We start from the raw sequence: 26,850 nt of genomic DNA on the forward strand, positions 1-26,850 counted from the left end.
GTAGAGCAAATGAAAGCAATATGACTAATTAGAGAAAAAATTGATACTTAGTCTGAGAAAGGGAAGCAGAGTCTCCTGCTCTGAAACTGATCATCATGGATGAAAAATGGAACACGTGAACATCCATTTAGAACAATCTCAATTCATATCTGCATCAGAAACTCTGATTTGCGGGGATCATGATGTTAAAGTTGTCTGCCCCCAGGTTGACTTAGAACTATGCAAATAAATTAATTAATTTTGAGTATCTTTTAAGCTTGCACATCTGAATTACTGGCTTTTTTTAAGGTCATACACATTTCTGTCTTATTGAAGTGAGCACCTCTGTGAAATACTACCATTGTTTCTCAACAAAAAAATTATAGAAATGTCTTCTGTGATCTGCAGAAGTTGCAGCTGAGAATGAAATCTTCAGTATCATTGGCAGACATGTATGTTAAATTTATTATTGTCTTGTAATATAAAAATTATTCTCTTCACATCACAGGGTCCTCCTGGTACCCCAGGTCCTCAGGGTATTCTTGGTGCTCCTGGTATTCTTGGTCTGCCTGGTTCTCGGGGAGAACGTGGTCTTCCAGGCATCTCTGGAGCAACAGTGAGTATATGATTAGTAAACTTCTTTAAACAGATAATGTGTAAAAAAACCACAAAAAACAAACAAACAAATAAAACCCCAACAACAACAACAAAAAACCACTTGAGGTCCCCTCTTATGGGAAGCCAGGCAAAAGGAGATGTAGATTCTCCTCTTTCCATTGCTGCTGGAAACAGAAGATATGAACCTAACAGACTTAGAGCAATGGAAGAAATTATGACTTGTTGCAGACAAACAAGACTTGTGTCAGTAAGTGACCATATTTCTGACTCTTATCAGAGGTTTCTGATAGTAAAATTTAGAATGAAGATAATATTTGATATAGTTAGATAAGTTTCACATTTCTTGATTCTTTTTCACTTCCTGAACTGGTTGCAGAGAAATATTTCTCTTAGGTAAAGGCCAAAAGTTCTGTAAGACTGGTTTGTTTTGTATTATAATGTCACATTTTGTTACCACTGTTCCTATATTAGGGTGAACCTGGTCCCCTGGGTGTTTCTGGTCCTCCTGGTGCCCGTGGTCCTTCTGGTCCTGTGGGTTCTCCTGGTCCAAATGGTGCTCCTGGTGAAGCTGGACGTGATGTAAGCTGTCTTATTTCCACTTCAGGTTGCTTTTCTTTTATTCTGAGGCAAAGACAAATACACAGAAAAAGTGAATGGAACTGAAGATTGTTCTGCTAGCAAACTTGTACCTTGCAATGTCTTCAGAGAAAATTATATCAGGATTTTTATGGACATAGATTCCCATCCTCAGCTAGATGACAAATTCTTCAAGGCACAAGTTATGTCTGAAATACATTCTGGAGTCACTATCGGAATCTTTTGACTTTTTTACTTAATTGCCAAGAAAGATGGAGTGGGGAAAAGATTACTTCATTATTGGAACTGAGAACAAATAGTACATTCCAGGGGATGTACCTTGGCTATAGAGAAGAATATATCACAAAAGCCTTGTTTATCAACAAATTTTCTTAAACATCATGTAAGACACATTATACATATCTTTCAGGGAAGTATAAAAATTGCAGTCACTTTTACTTGAGGTATCTAGTGATTCATGGTATTAAAGACAGAGCTTTTTAAAATTAAGAGCCACTCAGAAGGCCTATGAAGCACATTACACAAAATGTTGTAATTCAGTTTTTGGAGTTGTGCAACAATCAGCACTGTTTTGGAGTCCTCACAAAACAGATACACTTAAACATTGTGGCTGAGCTACATGGTGTTTCCCAATGTGCATTCCCTCCCCACAAAAGGTAAAGTAAGTTTGCGGGGTAAAAACACTACAGAGCCAACTCTGGCCTGTGTGGCAGGTACTGCTGAACTGCAGGTTAAGGCACAATGGTGACGTGAGCCCTGTGCAGAAGGGGGAATGTGGGAACACTGGAGTGGAACAAATTGTTCCCTCTAACGTACTGCCTTGTGGGTGATTACTTGAAGAACAGAGCCCTGCTCCAACACCTTCATAGAGTAGCAAATAAACTTATCCATTCAATTTAACCATCCAAGTTAGTAGTTCACCTTAAAGCAGGGTGTCCATACAGTGGCTATAAATGACTTACACTTTGAGAACAGTTCAAGTAAAATACTAATGCATTGCCTTGTTTCCTGTTAGGAGAACTATATAAAGCTTTCCCTGAGGGGGAAAGGGAAGGGGAGCATATTTGATAACCTGAAGTATTTTTAATACAGGGCACCTGCAAGTCCTGAGACTTGCAGGATCTCAAAGAGAACAGAGAATAATAATTAAAAAGAAACCAACTTTCTCTTACATTGGAATTTTCTGAAGGAAAAGGTTTGCTTTTGTACACAGTGAAACAGGTGAAGTGAGATTAACATTCACGAAGGAAGCCATTTAAACTTGTGAAGTACTACAGCGAAGTAATTTAGTTTTCTGAGAAAATTAATATATGTAAGGGATTTGAGAATAGTATCTATAAGGAAGACCTTTTTGTCTTCAAGTTTAATACTATCCCATTCAATGTCTTCTTACTGTCATTGGAAGCAATTAGTGTGACACACAGTTCCTTGTGAAATGAAAGGTGATGGAATTTAGTATTTTTTTCATGGTATTTTAACAGGGCAATCCTGGAAACGATGGTCCTCCAGGCCGTGATGGTGCTCCTGGTTTCAAGGTAACTTTTTTTTTATTTTATTTCATTATCATGGAAGAAATATTCCAATATGTCTAAGTCAGTAGTAACACACTGTGTCTCCTGTTGTGTTCCTTTGTTCCCAGGGTGAGCGCGGTGCTCCTGGTAGTCCTGGTCCCAGTGGTGCTCTGGGTGCTCCTGGTCCTCATGGCCAAGTTGGTCCTTCTGGAAAGCCTGGAAACCGTGGTGAACCCGTAAGTTGATGAAACCTTAATTTTTTCATTAAGGTCTAAGAAGACTAAGATTTGTCCATAAAATACCTCACATCTCTACAGTGTGTGGATAATCACCTTCTGCAGAAATCTGTTGAGCATGGAACCTTCATTAGAATAGTATACAGCAGTGACATGCATTTTCTATTCTTGTTTCAGGGTCCTGCTGGTGTTGTCGGTCCTGCTGGTGCTTTTGGTCCAAGAGGTCTTGCTGTAAGTCTGATTTTTAAGTACATTACCACATTGATGCAAGAAGAGAAAACATACTTTATTAATAAGGACTCATGACTCTGCTCAAGGTACTGACCCAAAAAGTAGTGCTTTAGGACCTGTAAATATTTATGGATCTAGAATCTCAATCACCATTCTCTTTTATGGGACTGGTCCTGAAACTTTTGGGATTGGCACTTTTCCTGGTTGTGTTAACAGGATGTAATTTATACATATTGGGGCAACCTATGGCATAATATAGAATGCTTATGTTTATTCCTCTGACAACTGTGTTCCTTCCTAGGGCCCACAAGGTCCACGTGGTGAGAAAGGTCTACCTGGTGACAAGGGTCCTAGAGGTCTGCCTGGCTTGAAGGGACACAATGGATTACAGGGTCTTCCTGGTCTGGCTGTAAGTAATTGATTTTTAGTATTTTGAATATAAAGAGTTTAAAAAAAAAGAGGAAATAAGGTCACCCTAGGGTGGAATTATATATGCACAACCCAGCAGATTGATACCACTTACTCCATTCTGCATCATCTTTCAAAGGCCATTAAGAGTCTCTTTAACACTCAATGCTTTTCATATGAAATGGCAAATTTTAATAGGCTTTTATTAATAATTTAATAATTAATTATTTTAATGGCTTTAGAACTATGAGTACTATTAGTTGCCTTGAAACTCAACTGCATTTGGCTAGCACAGAATTAAAAAAACTCTATCTTTGTTTTAGTCTTATTTCTTATTTTGGCCAGAAATTGTAAAGCCTCTGTATCAGAGAAGCAGAAGTAATTTATGAATTTTCTTCCCTTTTAAATTGAGGTATTACCTTTTGGGAATTCTGAAAACCTGAAGAAACAATATAGAGAATTTTATAGGTTATCCCATTAAATACCTCTCTACACCTTTTCTCCTTCCCTCCCAAAACAAGCATTTTACATCCCAACTCTACTAATAAATCATGCAAATGAATCATGCAAATACAAACATGTGCCACTGCACTTTTTAATGACTATGCATATATCTTTCCTAATAGGGACAACATGGTGATCAAGGTCCTCCTGGTAACAATGGCCCTGCTGGTCCAAGGGTATGTGAATTTCAGAGCATATTCTAATAATTCTCCCATTACTTTTGTGCAATATATATGTACACTCCCATTTATATGAATCTCTATTTGCAGTGTTCTTACTGTCATTAAACTGTTGAAATTTCCTGTTAGGGTCCACCTGGTCCCTCTGGTCCTCCTGGTAAAGATGGTCGTAATGGTCTCCCTGGACCTATTGGCCCTGCTGGTGTGCGTGGCTCTCATGGTAGTCAAGGTCCTGCTGTGAGTATAACTCTCATTTTGTTGATTTAACACATTTATGTCACACTAGAAGCCTAGCAGTGTAGGAATATATGTGGGTTTACTTATTTTAAAAAAATATCTAAGCATTTCTCTATTAGTCCTTGAAGTCTCTATTAAACTTGAAGTCCTTATTCACTCCTTTACAGCCAGATAGCAAATACACAAAAGAGGTGTGGTAGTCCTACACTGTGCATCTTGCACTGCTTCAGTCCATAGCAATCACCACAGGGCAAGTCCATATGTGCTGCCTCTGATTAGAGTTAAGGGTGCCAGGAGTTAAGTAGGACTATGCATCTGTGGAAGCATTTAATGGAGAGAAAAATATGTCTAACAGAATACCTCTTGTCTTTTGCTTTTGAAAAACTTTAGGGTCCTCCTGGACCTCCTGGTCCCCCTGGTCCCCCTGGTCCCAATGGTGGTGGATATGAAGTTGGCTTTGATGCAGAATACTACCGGGCTGATCAGCCTTCTCTCAGACCCAAGGATTATGAAGTTGATGCCACTCTGAAAACACTGAACAACCAAATTGAGACCCTGCTGACCCCAGAAGGCTCCAAAAAGAACCCAGCTCGCACTTGTCGTGACCTAAGACTTAGCCACCCAGAATGGAGTAGTGGTATGTTGGTGCCAGATATTTGCCCTTTCTGGCTCATTTCTTTGAATGGCCTCCTTGGCCACCTGGCAAAAATACTAAGTGACAAAGGAGAAGTTATTGCTGTCTACACTAAAAATAGTTACATTCTGAAAAGCTCTTTATTGCTATTGCTGCACATTATTCCAATAATTTTTCAAAATAATGCAAAAATACTTAACTCTAGATTTCAAATACAGTTGCTTATACATTAACAATCCAAAATATGCATCCCACTTATCACATTAATATTGGTCCTAGCTGTGATATTTGTGGCCTCTCTCTGAGTTCCTATATCAGACAAGTGAATATGAACTGAATGCAAAGGTTAAGCTGAGTGAACTACTGTCCACATTTCTTTCCTCAATGGTAGGCTTCTACTGGATTGATCCCAACCAAGGCTGCTCTGCAGATGCCATTAGAGTATACTGTGACTTTGCCACTGGTGAGACTTGCATCCACGCCAACCCTGACCATATTCCCGCTAAGAATTGGTATATCAACAAGAATCCCAGGGACATGAAGCACGTATGGTTTGGTGAAACTATCAATGGTGGCAGCCAGGTAAGTGATGTATGGGAGGATGATTGTTTTCTATAGCACTGTCTGAAGAGTTCCCAATTCACTGACTCTCAGCAAGCAAGCAAGCAGATAAATTAAACTCTCTTAGGGGAGAAATATGGAAAAGGGAACTACCTTTTGTCTCAAGGGCACAGAGCTCTGGTTCTGGTTTAGGTCACAGTTTGCTAAAAGTATTTCTCAGTATTGTTCTAATATTTCTCGGTCTACTAATGATCAATTCAACATGACTAATTGCTATTGCTGAGGGAAGCCTGGACTGGAATATGGTACGTTAGTATAAAGACAGTCCAGAAATTCTGAAAAAGTAAGAAACCCAAATTTGCTTACTCTTTTAATGGAGATTTATTTACATACTACACTATTCCTGGAGAGATATTTATATTACACATCACAGATTCACACTATATGCCACCGTAACATTCAGAATTGTCAGTGTAAACAAAAACAAGAAATATGTCTTCTTGCACATTAAACACTGTCCCAGCCAATTGCAATTAAATCACTTTTGTACAGCTAAGGAGGTCTAATTACATAATTCTTAAATTAAATTGAGTTAATATTTTGATGAAATCAAAGTGTCCAAGATCTTTAATATTAGAAGATTAGATTGATCCCACTGGGTCAAAACAATCTAGGGTCCCGTTTCTTACAGTAAAAGTAGGTGCTGTAAAAAGAATTTAGGAATGAGGTAAACATTTGTAATATCCACAGACACTATTCTATTAGATTAAAAAAAATTAAGATTCAGGGTTTTGTTGAGACAGGCAATGTTTCTGTGTATCTGTGGAAACAGATTGTCTTCCTTGAACTTATTTGCTCTTGTCTCTGAATCCACATAAACTGTTAACACCATATCTCGGGATAGAGTTCTACAATTTAACTACATCCACTCATGTCTGGTTGTCAGTCTACCTCCTACTAGTTTTATTTGATATTCTTTAGCTCTGAAATTGCAATAGACAAGTGACTGCAGACTTAGGTGATTCTTTTTTTAATCTTCTAGAGCGACTATCACACACTTGCATTACAAACATCCTTCTTTCCCCAGCAATACAACTGACTGGGTTCCTCTCTGTTTTTCAGTTTGAATACAATAGTGAAGGAGTGACCTCAAAGGATATGGCCACCCAACTTGCCTTCATGCGTCTACTGGCCAACTCTGCCTCCCAGAACATCACCTACCACTGCAAGAACAGCATTGCCTACATGGATGCGGAAACTGGCAACCTTAAAAAGGCTGTAATGCTGCAGGGATCCAATGATGTTGAACTACGAGCTGAAGGCAACAGCAGATTCACTTTCAGTGTTCTCGAGGATGGATGCTCTGTAAGTAATGTGGAAACCATGGGCACAGTGACTGTCCATGCTTAAGCACATGATTGGGGACAGAGTCGTGCTTTGATTTAGAATTAAATAATCAGTCAGATCAGCAAAATTTTACTCAATGAAGACAAATAGCCTACAAACCCAACTGGTCCAGATCCTTAACAAGTGGAAAGGACTGGGCTACAAACAAATCCTACCTTGTACTGTGCAGTGTGGCAGAAAAAAAAAAGCTTCTCAGAGGGACAAGATCCAAATTCTGTGTAAGCAGAAGACTGATGACAAAACAGTGCACAAGCTGTAGAAGGGGCAGGATCTTTAAGTCCTTAAGCACTCAGGAAGGGTTCTTTGTGGGTTTAACATCAGTGTAAATAAATTAATAATAGCAGTTTATATAGAGCATCACATATACAACTTCAGAAGGTTCAAGTAAATATTTTATCTGTGTCAGAGATCTTAATTGTTGGATATTGGGTATCTGATTTGCAAACAATGGAAGCAAATTAATACAAAATTCTTTCAGAAATTATCCATTCAGTTGAAACAATTACTTAATAGTATGAACAATGCAATAACAAATGTAATGAATCTTGTCTTACAGAGAAAGAACAACGAATGGGGCAAAACGATCATTGAATACAGAACAAATAAGCCATCCCGCTTGCCCATTCTTGACATTGCACCTTTGGATATCGGCAGCCCTGATCAAGAATTCAGTGTGGACGTTGGCCCAGTCTGTTTTAAATGAATGAACTAAAATTAACTTAAAGCCTCTCCCAAATTATTCTCTTGTCATTTCTTTTTATAATGAAAGCTGACTCCTTCCATTTCTTCTGTTCATCTACTTGCTTAAACTCTGGGCGAAAGAGAAGGAGAAGAACTGATTGGAGAATTGTGCAATGAAATTTAATACAGCCCCAAATGGACTTGGAAGTCATTCAAGATTTAACACCTTGTTTTGGGAAATGTCAACCTTTGTAAAGAAAAAAAAAACCAAAATAAAAAGTCATGAAAGTTTGCACCATTTGTGGCCTTTGAATATCTTCCACAGAGGAAGTTTAAATCCACAACTTCCAAAGGTTTAAACTACCTCATACACTAAATCAAGTGTGATCCACATCTTTTGTAGGAACTTCTCCATACAATCTGCGGTACTTTCAGTTCCACTCAAAATACAGTGGTGCTAATTGCGTAATTACGGATTATCTTTCCAATACTTGAACTTCAGTGGTGCTAATGACATTTAAAGTATTGCTTCTTGTTTCTTTGAAGTCTGTCTTAAAACTTAAAATGTCCTGTCTCACCCACAGCTTAAGCATGTGGATCATTTTTTCTCATCTTCATCCTCTTCCTCCAAAATCAGGTTGCTCCTGCTTTCAAATCTCATTTCCATCTTCTACAAAGGGTAAAAAAAAAAAATAATCATTTCTCAAAAAAAAGAAAGAAAATGTATTTTGTATATGTGAGATGTTTAAATAAATTGTGAAAAAAAGTAATGAAATAAAGCATGTCCAGTGTTCCAAAAGAAACTATTTAATGACTTAAGTTACTTGCTTAGATGCATTGGCAGATGCTCACACCCAGATTTTACAATACATTTACATTGCTGTAACTCTGTTAGCCCATTGGGGTAAAATATTTGCTTAAAGTCTTGGGAGGCTGCCTACAACTTTCTTAAGGGTGTGATTGTCTACTCGATACTTCATTTCAACAGCACCTTTTGAAAAGACCCCAAGAAACTCACTCAGCAACTCTGTGCCTCATAGTGTGAGAAGTTCAGAAGCAGAAATAATTTCTTCTCTTTTTCCAAAAGTTAAGCAGGACTAATGGCTGAAAGAAAGATCATCATCTCACTTAAAGGTAGAAGGAAAATGAAGCTTCTGTCTTACACTTAGAGACAGAAAGCTCCTGGCTCTTGAGAGAGCTGTGCTGGCTGGTGCTGTGCTGTAATCAGCAGAATTGTGCCTGTGTGCTTTAGAAAGGATGTGCAGAAGTCTGTGAAAGGAATCTCAAATTTAGTTGTCTTGTCAGAAAGCTCAGGGTTTGTTAGGCTCTTGTTCAGTTCTGTATGAGACACAGAACCACCTGCTGTTGCTAACCTTAATAATTTACCTTCACAAAAAACACCACAAGAAGCAAAGACTGTTCTTCTCTGAGACCTTTTAAGAGAGTGCTAAAAACGCTAAATGATCTGCAGTTCCAACAGCCATGTTTTTGGAATTGAGAAACGTGCTTGGGACAACGCACAGAGGCCCTTGAAGACAACAGCAAAAGCAGGTAAGGGGAGAGGTGAGACAGGCTTAGCCAGGGGGAACTCCCAAAGGGAAGCATGAAGAAAATATCCAGAATAAAGTCCCTGTAACCTGAAGAAAGCACCACTCCGAAGGTTAGCAGTGGAGAGACTGAAGGCACCTTCAAATGGTGCAAGGAGGAATAAGCACTAAAAACTGTTTCTAAAGACATTTTTTGTCTTGGTTGCGATGAATAGATTAAGAAAAAAAGGGCAAATATCAAAACATGATCTTAAGTGCAGCTGCTACGTGCCTGCAGCTGTGTGTGGCATTAGTAAAAGGGGGAATTTCTGTGATGAAATATAGCCCATTTTTTCTTCACTAAGTTAAACATACTGCAGGTAAATACCTGCCTTTACTCATTGGATGATGCTGATTCTTCAAGAATTCGTATTTCAAATATTATTTTACTATTTCAAAATAAATTTGTTGTTGCTACAAAATGAAAATAATTCAATGTTTTAAAATATAAGAATTTCTTTTCTCATGTAGATTAACTACAAACCAGAAAGTTCCTACAAGGACTGAAAAGATAAAATTTCATCTGTCAGTGTATGTAATCTGCTAGGATGTATGCAAAGGTTATTGCTAGGAGTTAGAGGTGGACCTTTGCTGCCTGAGGAGGAAAAAAAACCCCAAACCACAGTTAAAGGGACACTTGAGGCTTAAAAGTGAGACTATAAAGGGCAAACACTGTCTTTTTTGTCATCTTCTGATTTCTCCTCTATCTTCTATTCCATGCCATGTCCTGCTAGGCAGAAAACACTTCCTTTCTGTCAGCTCATTGATAACATCCAAATTCTTCTCTGTTTTCAGACCTTTGCCACAAAAGCAGCCTCATCTGGAAGTTAAATAAAAAAATACATAGTGCCTACCACGCAACTTCCAGCCTCATTAGCACCAAGTTTGGCCTGCAAGTTTTGAGCTCATCAAAACTTATTGCATGATCAAGTATTTTGCTTATGCTATGTACAATATTGAAGAAACTGTCTTTCAAGGATCACAGCTGAAAATAAGTGAGGTGAATGGCAGACAAGGCAGGGAGCCTTCATATTGTCTAATTTTGGGAATATAAAATGTTGAATAAACTGGTAAAGTGAGCTTAATTATCTTTGGGAATGGTCTGCCTACCTATATGGATTATCTCTGGAGAATTTAATTGTCAGCAGCAATATATCTAGACAATTTGCATAAATTAGCTAAGACAATAAGGATAAAATAGGTTAAAGTTTACATTTGTAACAAAAAAAGAAACCTGGAAGGAAAGGAAAACAGCTGGAGTGAGTAAGTGAAAGACAAAGTTTTCAGGAAGCCCTGGCTGCAGTGAATCAGAAGAGAATTGCTGGAGAAGCTGTGTGGAGCTGGGTAGAGAGACAGCTGACATGCACAGCGGTTGGTTGGTTGTGATACAATTATGCAAATGAAAGTACTGCAGCTTTCAGACCTTTCTTGCCCCAGGAATCTGTGGGACCAATCACCTCCACTCATGTGATCAATAAATGCGTTCTCTCTGTGAGCTCCTCTTACTCCATCTCCCTGAGAAATTAACAGAGGTTAAAGGGCTCCTGTCAGTAGGTGCTTTGAATCGTACCTAAGCTGAAGCCTGATGTCTCTAGTGCAAATATTCCTTATTGTATCCATAAATCTTAATAAAAAGTCTTCAGAAGCATTTAAAGTGCCTCTGCATGTATGAACTGGGCTTGCTACATTGTCCTCTTGACACCTGAATTTTACTAGCTGCGATGGGCAACAGATCTTGAGGCTGGTTTACACTTTTATAAGCATAAATATCCTTAAAAACAACTGTATCTCAGTCAGTCAGTCTGTGATCCCAATAAACAGGGCAATCATTTGGATAAAGGGGAATCACTCAAATAAAAATGAATCAAACAAAACAGCAGTTTCCAGGGGGTGATGAATTCAGTCTCCCTTTTCCTTGCTTCTCCTGAGCATAACTTGCTTGCCTGGGCCCTGTTTCCCATTGCAGCAGGCTTAGCTGGCAGCACATTGGGTTCTCTATAGCAGGTGCTTTTGCATGAATATGGCCTTAATAGGCAAAAAACAGAGGTAACAAGAATACCATAAATCTGACCATCACAGAGTGAAAAGAAACTCAAACCCCAGAAAGTGGTTGTAAAAGGGACAGTTGTAACTGTGCAGCCTACTTCACTGGGAAGAGAATCATGAGCTACTGACAGTTATCTTAAGGATCAGTGTTTGTCAGTTTAAAACATGAATACTGTGTTAAAGACTATAAACAGACAAATTTCCTGTAAGACAAATGAGTGACAAAACAGCATTAACAGGTTAATGGATCTACACTTCCACCACACAGATCTAAGTTGCAGCTTTTGATGTGATTTTTGATTAGTTTTCCTGTAGTGGTTTCAGACAGGATCTCCTAGAACCTGCTTTCCCATCACCCACTTGATACAGTGTTTTACAGTATTAGGATCGTGTATACAATTCCAGAAAATGAGATAACAGTAAACTGAAATAAAACAATTCATAGACATGCAAACAGAAGTAATCCTTAATTCATCTAGTTTTAATCACACGTCATTCTGAGCTCATTAAAAATCCACTAAATTTCTATAGAGCTCTCCCATGAATCTCAGATGTGTAATGAATGCAATCTATGGTGTATAAACAAAGAAAAAACTGTATGTCTATATTCTAAGGATGGAATAAATTTGTCCTTTCCTGGAAAACAGGTGGTGAAATACAGGTATTACATGAGCAAAATTACATGAGCAAAATTTCCTAAACATGATTCCATGCTTATGTAGACTCTCCAACTATTAAAGAAATGATAGTTCTCATTAAGGTAAATATAACTATCAAAACAAACAAATACAGCTGTCAAAACAAATATATTTGAATGCTATGTTGAACACAAGCATTTGAAATATAATTAATTCCAATAATTATTGTCAATATCGTATTGCTTTCTAGCTACCGAAATTGGTTCTTCAGGTGAAATGAAACAACTTTTCCCAAATGCCATTTCTGAAGACCCTTAGTGAAACAGCAGAGTAGTTCTTCAGCATTTCCACCGGCGTTGAGCACCACCTACTGACTCACATGCTAATTACTGGCCCCTGAAGAGTATTTTTCTAGGGTTTTTTTTCCTGAATTCACAGTCGTTTTTACTGTCCAAATATTCTGAACTGCCTGTGGCTATTTCTCCAAAACATCAGCCTCAGAACTCGCCCTAAAAATATATCAACATATCAGAAGAACACTCATCCAAACCAGGAAGCCTTCTAGTAGCAAACTGCATGCTCACTCAGGGTAGAAAAAATACAATAATAATTTAATCTTCCATTTGTCAAGTTCTATGAATCTGAAATTATCTTCTCTCTGTATTGGTCTAAAGGAAAGTTTTTTTCTTCATGGAATCACAGAATCTTCTGAATTGGAAGGGACTCACGAGGATCATCAAGTCCAACTCTTAAGCAAATGGTCCATACAAGGATCAAACCCACAACCTTGGTATTAGTTGCACCATGCTCTAACCAATTAAGCTAATCTCAGGGCTAAGATCCTTCCTCCATAATAAGTTCTTCAGGGTAATTTTATCCAAAGGGGTTTACCACTACCTTTTGGTTAAGGTATTTAACATCTTGAGGTGTTAGAGTCTGCTCCCCATTCCCAGTAAATTCTCTACAGCAGTGCCTAGAATGTGTGTCAAGAAGAGTCACCCAAACAGAGCCTGCCTTAATTTGGGAAAAATGCTTTTCACAATTTTTCTGGTTAATAGTCTTTTTTATCTTCTTGTTTATTTTTATCTTTCAGCATTTAACAGGGAATAAGACTAGTTCCTCAGTTCAAAAGAACATCCATTGTTGTTATGCCTATACCTGCCTCTATACCATGTTTGGTTTACCACAGTCATTTGAAATATCAATTCCTGCAGAAACTGCACATGCTCAAAGTTATTGGTTCCCCAGATTCTGCAATGATATCCTAAAAATCTCTGCTTATTCTTCTGAGGAGGAGCAAAGAGGGTAAACCACATCCATGCAGACCGCCTGCCTCACAATACACACAGAGTCGGACTAGAGTTCCACATAGTTTCTCTCAGCTACTTTAATATGCTATAGATACAAGAGAAACAAGATAGACACAATAGATACAAATAGACACAATAGATACAAATAGACACAATAGGTCCTTTGAACTTTTTTCAGTTCCATATATGGTTCTAGGATACAGACTTCAAATACTTTGTTTCAAAAAGTTCCTGTAGCTTTTGAAACTATTGTTTTACTAGTAGCATCCAATCTGCTGAATAGCTTAAGAGTTAATGTTAAGAATTTCTTCCTTGCTCAAGACAAGCTGGTAGTTAGTGCCTGCAGACAACAATGTCCTTGGCTGTCTGCAGGTGACAGGAACCAGCATTTCATGTCCCTCCTCCTGAGCTGCGATGACCTCAACTGCTTTGTCTCTCCTGGAGATTCAGGAGCTACATTTCTACCCCCACCAACATACGTCCCACAGATTAACCATTTAATAGGCAGGTAAACAGTACTGTTTCTAAGACCTTGCTCATGTTTAAGGCAGTGTTTCTCTGGCCCTGTATACAATGATATTACCATCTCCATAGCCTTTACTGTTGTCTGTATATCAGGACTTGGGTATCCATTTGTAGTGGGTTGATCCCGGCTGGACTCCAGGTACTCCCCACACCCACTCTCTCATTCTCCCTCTGCAACTGGACAGAGGAGAGGAAAAAAAAAACAGTGAAGGATTCATGAATTGAGATAAGAGCTGGAAGAGGTCACTTACTGATTATCTTCATGGGCGAAACAGACTCAAAGTGGGGATATTGCTTAAATTTATTACTAACAGGATCAGAACAAAAGAGCGAGAAGTAAAATAATCTTAAAAACATCTTCCCTCCATCCCTCCTTCCTTCCATGTTCTCCTTCCTCCCCCCAGCGGTGCAGGGGAATGGGGAATGGGGCTTATGGTCAGTTGTTGTTTCTATTGCTGCTCAGGGAGAGGAGTCCTTCCCCTGCTCCTGTGGGGTCCCTCCCACAGGAGACAGTCCTTGATGGACCTCTCCAGCATGAGTCAATCCCTCGGGCAATAGTTATTCCCAAACTGCTGTCCTGTGGGTCACTTCTCCATGGGGTGCAATCCTTTATGAATGAGCTGTGCCAGCATGGGTCCCCCACAGGGGCCACAAGTCCTACCCAGGAAAAACCTGCTCCAGCGTGGGCTTCCCTCTCCACAGGCCGCAGGTCTCCGGAAGGACCCTGTTCCATGTTGGGCCTCCCATGGCATTACAGACTCCTTCATGCATCCGCCTGCTCCAGCATGGGTTCCTCCATGGGCTGCAGGTGAGTCTCTGCACCCTGATGGTCCTCCATGGGCTGCAGGGGCACAGCTGCTCCACCATGGGCTGCACCATGGGCTGCAGGGGCCTCAGCTCCGGTGTCTGGAGCACCTCCTGCCTCTCCTTCTGCACTGACCTTGGTGTCTGTATTGTTCCCATGTTCTCACTCCGCTCTTCCCTGGCTGGAATTCTCATCTGCGCAACAACCTGCCATGGTCTGAAGGGGGATGGGGCCGTGACACAGCGCGGATGGGTCCGGAGGCAAGGTAGGGGTGCAGATGGAATACTTTATTGAGGTGTGCCGAGGTTTTACGGGTTTAGGTGGGGAAAGGGCTAGAACACGGCATGGAGCATGAGGCAGACAAACGGGGGAATAAATCGGAGTAGGGATACAGGCAAAAGGGGGAGGAACGTGGGAGGAACCAGGGAAGGAAAGGGCGAATGGTAACTTTCTCCTCTCTGCAGCTTCTTCAGCCTATCAGAGAGGGGAGTGGGGAAGCAGGTATGCCTGGGCACACCCGGGAAATATAAATATAGGGGCAACATACAATGTGTGTATTTATGAACACATAAAACCTGTAAAGTCCATATAATAAAGTCCTGTTGATTGCTGTATATCTTCCTCCATGCCTGGAACTGTTCCCATCCTGAATCTTGCTCGTTCACAACCACCTTTGGTGCTTAAATATGTTACCACAGAGACATTACTATCACTCCTAATTGGCTCAGCCTTGGCCAGTGGCAAGAAGCCCGTCCTGGAGCCGGCTGGCATTGGCTCCACCAGACAGTGGAAGCTTCTAGCAGCTTCTAACAGAAGCCACCCATGTTGCCCCCCTGCTAACAAAACCTAGCCACAGAAACCCACTACACCACTGAGATGTGACCAATCTGTTAATAAAATCATGGGCCAAGGACTGACATTTGGATTGAGTTTCTCTCTCACTTTCCTTCTAGGTCCATAGCAATGTTCTTATATTTTCCTTATCCTCTGCTCCAGAAGGATTTTTTGGTCTAAAAATCTGTTCTCTATGTTAACTCTACATAAATACTGTGGAAATTTCATATGCAACAACTCAGCAGCTGTTTTCTGTGGGTTTTGTCTGAACAACTCCTTTACCTCCTTGCCAATGCACTGCCCAAACACGATATGAAGACTATTTGCACTGGTTCCTACTGACCCCTTCATCTGTTTCTTGGCATAGTTATGAAGTGTAATAGATTTTTCAGTTAAACTCATAGCCTTTTACTATCTGAAGCTCTGAAATTTAGGATAGTATGATGTTCTAAAAAAAAAATATTAATGTTAAACTCATTATCTGATACGATCTGAATCTAGTGTGTTGAAAACCAACAGGACTTTGTATTCCGTTTCCGAGTTGCTTTGCACTCTTCTGCCACCTGGAGGGCACAGAAGCACCTTCTGAAAACTAGAAGCTGTTTTTCTTGCTCCTTATTTGTAGAGTAGAAGCACTCTGTCAAAGCCAACAGACAAGCTTAAAGATCTCATCTGGTTTTATTAGCAGCTCTATGGCACCTAGATCAAGGCCAGAATTTTTTCTTGGCTATCGGCCCATCTCTTCACCAGGCAATTGTCAGTTTCCTGCTCCCACGTTGATTGAATGCTGGAGTTTTTACCTTCAGCTTTGAAAGCAGCATTTTTATTGCCTCTTTCCTAGTATTTAGATACTTATGCTCCAGCACTAAGAAAGGAAGACATCTCAGAAAGATTGAATTCTTGCATATACCATGAAAACAGGACTGTGGAGAGAGAGCTCTGTGAGAGAAGGGCTGCCTCATGGAATAGAATCACAGCATCATAGAATGTTTAGGGGTTGCAATGGGCCTTAAAGATCATCGAATTCCAAACCCCCTGCCATGCACACTAGACCAGGTTGCTTAAGGTTTGTCCTGTCTGGCTTTGAACAATCTGTGGGGGCAGTGCTCAAAGTGTCAGGGCATACACAACTTCCCCGGGCAACCTGTCTCCAGGGTCTAACCATCCTCATAGTAAAAGATTTCTTCCTAATGTCTAACCCATATTTCCTCTCTTTCAATTTGTACCCATTACTCCTTGTCCTATCACTGAAGTTTCTGCAAAGAGTCCACAAGAGAGCTACTGAAGGATCATGGGCTTCAGTGGTTTCACTGCATATGGATTTGCTCTGGGTTTAGGCTTTAGAGGAAGTCGTATACTGTTAGTATACGACTACACTTGTCCTATCTCAGTACAAGCGTTTTTAAAGCATAAGCAAAAACATCACATGAAAGAATTAGATCCATATGACTGTCATGTGAGTAATTATTAAAGTGCGCCATGCACAGGACATTCAAAGCTAGAAGCAAACAATAACAGCTGTCCTATAGATTCCAACTCACCAGGCTTTTACACAAAATTCCTGAAAGTGACACAACTACTCAGTTATCTGTTAATTCCTAAATGACAAATCTTTGCTAAGCCTGAGGGGCACAGTAGTCCATGTTGATATTTTGTATAAATATGTTTATATTTCAACATAATAACACATACACTTTAGAGCTCACAGCAACACAACAGAGCACCATCCAGAAAAACAAATATGACAGAATAAGGAACACTGCAATATTCTTCTTAAATGAAACAACTTCTATGCAATTTCGTTTTAGAATAATGACACATGGAAATATTTTAGTCTGTTAGTCCATTGCTGATACTTCAGCAAACTAGGATTTCAATGAACCCAAGGCTAACAAAGAATTCTAAATTTCCAAAATTCCATGGAATAGTTAGGATTGGAAAGCTCATCTGATTCCAAGCCCCTGCCATGGCAGAGGAAAGGGAAGACCACGTCCCTGGGTGGGCTCGAACCACCAACCTTTCGGTTAACAGCCGAACGCGCTTACCGATTGCGCCACAGAGACTCCCTTATTCCTGTAACTCTCATAATAATATATAATTTCTACTTCCAAAATAAATTTAACTCCCTAAAAACATTGATTTCAAATAGCAGGCATTTAGTGCAGAGGTGCTGAAAGAGAACATGGTAATCCTATGGCATCAGTATTGCTGGCAGCCAGAATAGAAGGCTTCTAGTGTTCCACAAATGCAACACAGTTTGGACAGTGGCTGTGTTGGCTTCCAAAGGCTGCCCCATAAATATAAAGAATTCTGAATTTTAAGGAGGCACATCTGGGAGCATAAGGGGAAACCAGGAAGAGGAACAATATGAAAACAAAGTGTTGATAAAAAAGGAATTACTCAATTTGACAAGGAACTAACAATGACTGCCATTTTCCCTCAACCAGGAGTCAAGAAAAGAGAGGAGGGAAATAGAAAAAAATTGTACCTGAATACCAAAAAACTCATCTAAATTGAAAATTCTTAACCCATAACCTTGATGGATACAAAGCTTTGAGGATAAGAATCTAAGCAGCTGAAAGAAAAATAGATTTGCATTAGTGAGCTGAGCAGAGAGTCCAAGCCTGGACTCAGAACTGTGTAGGTGCACAGAGATGACACAACCCATGATGCAGAAAGGTGTAGCCCCTTGACTGTCCTTAATGAAAGGGGACAGATGACATAAGTATTTGCAGTCTGCCTATTTCCTTTTCCTGTCTTCATCCCTCCAATCCAAATCTGGTTTGGACCCACAGAAACCCTAAACAAAAACACTATTAAGCCTCATGTTATAGAACTGCAGGTGTATTTATCTCTTGAGGATAAAGTTAAGTATGGCCTTCATATGTGTGATTTCATAACTACTTCACTTAATATCATCTTGACTTTAGTACAGACTATTGAGGAACCACTTTTATAACTTTTACAAAATTAGAAATCTGTAAAAGCAGTAATTTGTGATAGAATTTCCAAGATCTTACAGGTTTGGGGGCATATTTGTTTTAGCATTTGGCTGCAACAGTACACAGGCTACACTGCTTAATTGAACAAGTCCACTGAGAAAAAACCCTCTTACTATCTGTACTCCCTCTTCATTAATGCAATTAAATATTTGCAATAGGTGACTACCACACACGCACGCACCACATGGAAACTTGACGCTTAGGGAAAAACTGATTGCCATTATGAGGCTGAAAACTCAGCAGTTAAAATGTCTGATGCCATCATTTGGTGAGTACTCAAAAGCTGCCAAAGCAAAAGCTGCACTACTGAAAATAATACACTGTCCAGGAACATGTTGGAAATGCAGCTTTATTTCTGGAATTGCAATATGACCAGCACAATCCAGCAATGCTTCTACATTTAAATTGAGAAGTGATATGGTTTGGGGTATGGCAAATCCTACTAATTAATTATTCAACACTTAACCTGTAAGTTAATGTAGGGAATATTCCAGTTATAGTATATAACAAAACATCATCATGGCTAGACTTCGCAAACGAAAATTTGGGAAGGGCTCTACCCACATTTGTTACAAGCACGCTGGTGGCTAAAAAGGCCAATACGAGATAGACAAGTCCGGTTGCAAAAGGCAAAGCAGAAAGACTCCTTTGGTGGTATATTCAGCAAGCCACAATTCTTTCTGCGTTGTCTTTTCTCCTCGAGAGTGACCCTGTGTTCTCAAAAGCATCAGCCGCGTTATAGATGGTGTGTCTCCAGACCTCCCGATTGGAGGCCAGAGTAGACCAATGATGATGATTGATATGGCCAAGGCTGAGATGTTGTTTCAGGGAGTCCTTGTATCTTCTCTTCGGGGCTCCTCTCTTGCGGCAGCCGGTGGCAAGTTCACCATAGAGCAAGATCTTAGGGAGGCGGTGGTCCTTCATCCTGGAGACGTGTCCTGCCCAACACAGCTGTGTTCTCAGCAACATGGCCTCAATACTTGTAACTACTGCCTGCTCTAGAACAGATGTATTAGTCACATAATCTGACCAGTGGATGTTTAGGATTGTTATATAACAAATAGTATGTTCCTTATGAACACATGAATATTTTCCTTATGAAACTTATAAATTAAAGGTAATTTAATTTTTCTTCCAGCATTGGTACTTATATTCCTTGCTATATATACTTGTGAAAAATTAATTACACTCTTATAAACATATAAAAACTCTAAAGGGAAAATATCATATGAGAATGCCCTACTATTCCTCTGACTGAAAATGTTTAAATACCAGCTCTCTATAATAGCTGACTTTATACTATAGTAGCCATTTTATCTTCTTACATGTTTCCAGTCCTTGTGATTGCCTTGTGCCTTTGACTGATGACAGCCATTCCAACTCCAGAACACAGAGTAATGCTGTAATACTGAAGGAGATCTACCATGAACGAAGCTTATCAGCAAACTTGTATGTGCATGCCAGGTCTGACCCATGGCACAAAGCTCTCCTTCTATGTACACTGAGCCTGCCAAACAAAGTCAGGAAGCATTAAAGAAAGAACTATCTCATCTAAATTATACCTGTGTAAATTATATCTATCTAATTTAAACTTATTTTCTAAATTGATCAGAAAGTCACCATTCCTCCTCATTCACCTTATTCTAACTTGCGAGTAAATTACCAGCATTCTAGTGAATGTTTTCAGTTAGAGGTGTTAAAAAATATTTAAGTTGTTTCTTAAAGTGTAAAATGCATGTGAAATGAGGACAAAGAAAGCTAAGCACTAACAGAAATATTTTAACAAACAATAAAGTTTGTTCACAGTATGAAGGCTTTGAAAATTCTTGGCTTTTTGAATGATACATGAGACAAAAATTATGCATCAATGGGAATTTTTCATTTATGTAGTAAAATAACCCATACTACAACCAGAATTGGGACGGTTGATTTGCTGGGATTTTTGTTGTTATTTTAGTTTGGTTTTGTTGCATTTTTTTTTTTTTTTAGAAAAACATAACCCAGTAACCACCCATCTGTATACCTGGGAGTTTAAGGGGTACTTTTTCTCCCTCTATCCCTGAGAGAATAAACCTAGGCACTTTAATATAGTGTTTTTATAATTTAAAAACAATGCTGAGAAAGTGATTAACAGGCAGACTTGAATAGAAAAAATATAGATTATATGTTGGCAGATAGTAAAGACATTGGTTGGATGGAAATGGGATATACATTGAACATATAGTAATAGAGGAATACTTGAACTCAAATTTTGCATGCACATTACATTGTGTTTGCATAATACTTTAAATTCTTCTGTTTTTCAGGTAATATTTAAAAATAAAACATTGCTTGAGTGGATAGACTTCCCGGTTTTTGTTTCAAATATTTCACTGTTTTTTCCCCCACACACAGTTATTTTTTTCATCTATTATTAAATGAATAATCAAATTCAATGATTTTCAGAACTTTCAGGGAAATGGAAGGTCGGTGAAATGAAAATGGAACTTTTTGTGTGTTCAGAACCCGATTGTTCATTATTATTGCTTACCTGTTTGGTTAAAAAAAACCCAAAACAAACAACATTTTTTCTGTTCATTTTTTTTTTGGCCAATCCTAATGAAAAGAATTCTGCTGGATCTGAGGGAATCTGTCTAGCACAGTATGTACTTCATCATGCACCCAAGGCTTGGCAACTGCTCACTGTTTATTTCCCATATTTGTTTCCCATATTTATCTGACTGCATACTGCACACTTTTCCTAAGTTCTATATTTGTTTATATTGTTTATATGTGGTTACTGTATTTTGTGGAAATGTCTTTCCCGTGACAGCTTGTCCTGCTCCGGGCCTGGTGAGTTCAGTGGCTGCTTCCCAGCTCCTCCGCTGTTGAGGGACTGGACTCAGAGCCAATTTGCTGCCCTGTATCTTTTCCCAGGTACAACTCAAGTAGCTGCTTGTAGAGGAACAGGATTTCCCTTTTGTAAGATTTCAGCAATCATTTCATGCATCCCCTCAAATCCATCTAAATCCATGGGGGTTGGCCTCTTCTCCCAGGCAACTATTGATAGGACAAGAAGACTTAGTCTTAAACTGCACCAGGGGAGGCTTACACTGGACATTAGGAAGAGTTTCTTTGCAGAAAGGATGGTTAGATATTGAAATGGGCTGCTCAGGGAGGTGGTGGAATCACCATCCCTGGAGGTGTTTAAGTAAAGACTGGATGTGGCACTTAGTGCCATGGTTTAGTTGACATGGTGGTGTTGGGTCATAGGTTGGACTCGATCTCAGAGGTCTTTTCCAACCTTATTGATTCTGTGATTGTGTCAGCTTCCTTGTACACTTACCCGCGTTCAGAGGGAGTGAGCTTCTCCCAGCCTGGAATGACCACTCCCAATAGAAGAGTGACAAGTGCTTAAAATCGCATTATTTAGCAAGAAGTCCTCACTGTCCAGTACCAGCCGTCACGCATAGGGTACTCCTTCACGGAGCACTGTCCCAACGAGGTCCCCACCACCGCCCCCTCAGCCGCGGGGCCCGGACCGAGCACGGCGGGACCCACCGGGACCCACCGCAGCCCCACGGCGGCCGCGGGGCGGGGAGTCGAGCGCTGGGGCCGCCCGCTGGCGGCCGAGGGGAAGCGGCGGCGCCAGGAGGGCGGTGGTGGCTCCGCCCCGGCTGCAGCAGGGCGTGGGGCTGCTCTCGGCCGCGGCGGCGGGGACGGCGGCAGCCGGCGGGGTCCGCGTTGGCCGCCGGCGGGGACCCAGTGCTGCCCCGCCGCGCCCGCCCGCCCCATCGCACGCTGTTGTCATGGAGGAGCCAAGATGGCGGCGCTGGCCTACACCGGGGGCAAGCGGGAGATCAACTACTACTTCAGCGTGAGGAGCGCCAAGGCGCTGGCGCTGGGCGCCGTCCTGCTCCTCACCGCCTGCCACGCCGCCTCCCGCCGCTACCGAGGTGAGGGGGCGGCCGCGGGCGCGCCGCGGGGGGCCGCGGCTGCCGGGCAGGGGAGGCGGAGCCCCGGGACCGCGGCCGTGCGGGGAGGGCGGCTGGTCCCACCGCCCGGGGCAGCTGCAGCGGGCCGCGGGGCGGCGGGGGTGGCAGGCGCGGCCCTGCCCCGACGGGCCGGGGCGGCAGGGCAGGTCGGCGGGAGACGAGCGGGGACAGCGGGGACCCGGCCCGCGGGGCCCGACCGGGAGGTCACCGCAGCTCCCGCCATCCGGGCGAGGCCCCGCGGGGCGAGGGGGGTGAGCGAGGCTGGCGGGGCCGTGGTGATGCGGTGTTTGCACCGAGAGCGCAGCGCAGCTCCCGGGGCCCGGCCTGCGGCAGGTGAAGCTGAGGGCTAGAGGGTGGCTTCTTCCCTGTCACTTGTTCCCTTACGGGATGATTAATTACCTTGGCAATTAGTGGTTAAAGTCTTAATTGGTATGAGACTTGGTGTATGTAATTTCACTCCTTAAACCATCGCTTCGAACATAACAGACTCCGGCCGTGCTGGCGGATGAAGCGAGCCGAGGAGCTGTTCGGTTTCACGCGTTGTCAGTGGCCGTGGAACAGGCGGTGACCGAGCTCCGGGACCGACCGCAGCCGTGACCGTGCCCGCCTGTGCACGGGGCGCCGCGGTCACGGGGCGCTGGGAGCTCCGTCGGCTCTGCTTCTCCGCGGTTGTTTTGGCCTCGGAGCAGCGAATCTTGGCGTGATCCGTAAATGCAAATGGAAATGCTGAAGGAAATATTTTCTTGTTTCCATGTCACGCTAAAAAATGTGATATGTTTCTGTGGGCAAATCAGAAAGTTGATCCATAGAGAGATCACGGCGGCTCTGCTTGTTGTAGGACAAATGGTGTCGGGTTTTAACACCTGCTGCCGGCATCCATGGAAGGCAAGGCTGAGGCAGTTTGCTGTGGAAATGGGAAAGGGGGTAGGGATCTTTATGGATACAATTCCCCAGGTTCACCCTCTGACTGGCATGTCAGTAAGTCTGATAAACTGACCAGTGTTAAGTTAGAAGACATGGAAGCATTTACTAAATTCTAGAGGAGCTCAAGCATGAGGTAATTAAACTTGCCTGTTGTGCAGTGTTCTTACGGCACAAGAGAGTCACAAAACTAGACAGGAGGAGGGTAGCAAGACCGGCCTGAGAAAATAGGGACTGCCATATCAAGCAGGTTACAGGGAAACTAAAATATGCATAATTTCAATGTATTTTGGGAGAGTAATTCGGGGGCTGAGTCACAGATTCAAAATTGTGAGAATCTACTGGACTTTATGTAAGTTGATATGGTCTGTATGGATTGTTACAAACCTTTCAACAAGTTTTTTTTGCCTAAGGCTTTTAGTTTTTTGTAGCAATTAGAGGGTGAGAGGTTTTCCCGTAGTTGTTAAAAAGGTAGGAGGACATGGAAGTCAGAGTGAATAGAGAGTTACCAGTTTGAGCTTCTTTGAACAAGTAACATTCAGAAGAATGAGTGGTTTAGGAAAGGAGGGTGGAAGATTTATAGCAGACAAGAGTTTTTAGGAGAGATGAAAGCAGAGGTGCTTGAGAAATCGTCTGCAACCCTACGGTGATATCAGACATCTGAAGTTCAGCAAATGTCACAATACTCTTGGCAACTAATGAAAAAAGCAGATTTTGCTGTGATACTGCACAACTAAAGCTAACTGGCACCTCGCTTATTGTTAGTGGTGTTGGTCACCCCCTCTTAGTAGTGGTACAATAGAACGTGAAGAGCGTGAACAAAAGAGTAACACAAACAGCAGAAGAATCAAACAGCTTCTCTACAAGAAGTAATGAAATAGAATGAACTTCTGTAGCCTGGACAGAAACATAGTAACTTGTTAACGGTCTCAAATATTACAAATTATTGGGGAAAGGTAAATTCATTGTGATTGTGTCAAGACACAAAAAGTATCAACTGAAAATGAAATTAGCAGGCAATATATTTAAAATTACCAAAAGAAAGCACTTTTTTTCTACACAAGACATTCTATACCAAAAATACTCCCAAAAAAGGTTATCCTGATTTGCAGAGGATGGATGAGGTAGGCCTGCAAACAGGCTCAAAGTTGCCAGTCTGTGAAAGCTGGGCCGTGCCAGGGAAGGGATTGCTGTGTTTTTCGTGCTTTTATACTTTTTCTTTTGTCTGATTGTCATTACATGTAAAGATTTCAGTTAATTTTGGCCTCAGTCATGCAAGTACATATTCTAGATAGGAGCAGCCCGGTGCAATTCCCAGTCACACTTGCCTGTATAAAAGTTAATTGTATGAAAAAATGCTGGACTGGGGTTATGGAAGGTCAGGGAAACTTATATTTAGGGGTCACCGGCAGCACTAGTAGATTCTCTTTAAAATTATGGTTTTTTTATTTTGAATGGTAGAGAACAATTGAATTTCCAGTTTTTCGAAACAGAGAATGTGCCTTGTAGAGAAAGCATTGTGAAACTTAGTCTGTTCTGGCACTAAATGAAGACTTAGAGATTTCAAAATTTCAGTGGAATAACCATGATTTTGAGGAATGATAAATTAGAATAATGAGCATAATAAAATTCAGAGAAATTATACACTTTGTAGGACTATACCATAGTGTATCTATACCAACATAAAAGGTAATATGTTAGAAGGATAACTAACACAAAGGAAGAGTTTAAAAAGAATGTTCTGTGTTTTGTTTATAGAATGGCTCTTGGAATTCTTTATCTCAGGTTTTAGGTTGGGTTTTTTGTCGTTATGCTTTGGGTTTTTTTCTTTTAACATCTCATTACTGGCTAAGAAGAAGGTGTGGTATATTAATATGAGCATGGTTCTTCAGTTGCTATTTCATTTCCTAAGCCAGCCTTGGGCATTTCTGGAGGAACTGTCTGGTCTGTAACCTCCAGTTTACTTTCTTGGCTGCTGTTCCAGTTTGGTTTTATTCCCCTCCCTCATCTTCTCCCCATGACTTCTACTATTATGTTTAAAGGAAGATATCAGACATCAGTAACTCTCCTAATAAGTTTCAGTAACTTTCTAATATTGCTCAGGGCAACAGTAAGATATTCAGGACCTGGAGTTGGGAGGGAAGGTGTAACTTCTTGACCTGAAATATTGTCTCTCTGTTTAAGATATATACAATGTGTGATGTTTGGAATGTTACATCAGTGAACATGCTGTAGATGGAGGATTGTTTAATTTGTGGGTAATTATGGAGTACTGAGGAACCAAGCTTGGGTCATGAACTCAAGATACAGATATTCTCCTGTCTTGAAAACCTAAATGAGGAAGGATTGATAGTGGTCTACAGATCATAATAGACATGAGTCCAGACTGCCTTTTCCCATGGAAGAACAAGGGACTGCCAAGTAAATGTAGTAGAAACTGCATTTAAAATAAAGGCAGGTGATTCTTCAAGCATCAGCTGTGGGTATGGAAAACTCTTTTAGAAGGATGCTCTGGATGCCAAAACCTGAGGACTGCATGTCCAGTTCAGGAAGTCCCTGGACTAAACATGGTTGGAAGAATATTAGACAAAATCATAATGTTTACTTACCTTCTTCTTATTCATCTCTGAGCATCTGTTTATGGCCTCTGTTGAAAGCAGAATACCAGGCTAGACTGACCATTGGTCTGACCATGAATAATTGTTCTTATTTTCTTATGCATCTTTTTCAGCAAGTTAATGGATTTCAGAGAGAATCTGATTAGTGATAGATATTCTTTTATATGGTTCACTCATATCACTTTGATACATCTCCTAGTTTTCATCATCTGCAAAGTGGAGGACTTTGTAGCAGTAATAACTCTGAGTCACCTATTCTCATTGTCAGTGAGAATGTCTCCTGTTTCTTTTGATTAGATTGGTTTTTTATTATTCCTGACAGTTTCATTATTATGCAACTTACTCAAAATAAGTGTGCATGTTTGAGAATTAGAGAAACTGTGTTGCTTGAAAGCCAAAATATGTTGAGTTTAATGAAGTCAAGGTTTCACAGAAAGTGTCAAGTAGGGGCGGTGGTACATTGTTTCTGCACAAGCAGCACAAGTCCCTACCATTTCATTCACCACGATTTCCCTGGTTGGCAGTGCTTGGAAATGCCAAGTATGACAAAAATGTTGGAGGGCAACTTCTCTTGCAGTGAATGGTGTTCTGTTGCATTCAGTTATAAGGCAGCAGATTCTGATGTGGAGTTGGGAAGATAACAGTCACTGATTACATAACTTTATTTATAAGAACTTAACATGACTGAAACATTATCACCCGTCAAGTGATTAATCTTAATTACTGTAAAACTTAATGAGTGGAAAAGGTACCTGAAGTCCAGAATGATCAGCAAATTCTTGTGTAAATGTTTTGGGGTTTTTTTGCA

The 26,850-nt window shown here is 40.9% G+C and overlaps 2 protein-coding genes, 1 long non-coding RNA gene and 1 other non-coding gene across 4 annotated transcripts in view; 2 read left to right on the top strand and 2 right to left on the bottom strand.

The window, feature by feature from the left end:
• Window positions 1-8,081, top strand: part of COL1A2 (collagen type I alpha 2 chain) — a 39,041-nt gene extending 30,960 nt beyond the window's left edge. The window contains exons 41-52 of the mRNA XM_027684680.1: window positions 488-595; window positions 1,069-1,176; window positions 2,676-2,729; window positions 2,834-2,941; window positions 3,119-3,172; window positions 3,474-3,581; window positions 4,207-4,260; window positions 4,393-4,500; window positions 4,891-5,137; window positions 5,526-5,716; window positions 6,818-7,060; window positions 7,659-8,081. Coding sequence (XP_027540481.1) covers window positions 488-595; window positions 1,069-1,176; window positions 2,676-2,729; window positions 2,834-2,941; window positions 3,119-3,172; window positions 3,474-3,581; window positions 4,207-4,260; window positions 4,393-4,500; window positions 4,891-5,137; window positions 5,526-5,716; window positions 6,818-7,060; window positions 7,659-7,805 — 1,530 coding nt within the window. The 3' untranslated portion in view covers window positions 7,806-8,081. The remainder of the gene's footprint in view (window positions 1-487; window positions 596-1,068; window positions 1,177-2,675; window positions 2,730-2,833; window positions 2,942-3,118; window positions 3,173-3,473; window positions 3,582-4,206; window positions 4,261-4,392; window positions 4,501-4,890; window positions 5,138-5,525; window positions 5,717-6,817; window positions 7,061-7,658) is intronic.
• On the bottom strand, window positions 475-24,496 carry LOC113968270. The gene is made up of 3 exons (XR_003534460.1): window positions 22,903-24,496; window positions 1,052-1,218; window positions 475-584 (listed from the first exon to the last, which is right to left on the bottom strand). It is a non-coding gene; the product is annotated as an uncharacterized LOC113968270 (long non-coding RNA).
• TRNAN-GUU lies at window positions 17,517-17,590 on the bottom strand. The gene has a single exon. It is a non-coding gene; the product is annotated as a tRNA-Asn (tRNA).
• CASD1 (CAS1 domain containing 1) overlaps window positions 22,230-26,850 on the top strand; it is a 28,752-nt gene continuing 24,131 nt past the window's right edge. The window contains exon 1 of the mRNA XM_027684681.1: window positions 22,230-22,464. Within this exon, the coding sequence (XP_027540482.1) occupies window positions 22,332-22,464 (133 nt within the window). The 5' untranslated portion in view covers window positions 22,230-22,331. The remainder of the gene's footprint in view (window positions 22,465-26,850) is intronic.

Source organism: Neopelma chrysocephalum, unplaced genomic scaffold (genome assembly GCF_003984885.1).
Source record: "Neopelma chrysocephalum unplaced genomic scaffold, ASM398488v2 Primary Assembly neopelma1_67, whole genome shotgun sequence".
NCBI classification, from domain to species: domain Eukaryota; kingdom Metazoa; phylum Chordata; class Aves; order Passeriformes; family Pipridae; genus Neopelma; species Neopelma chrysocephalum.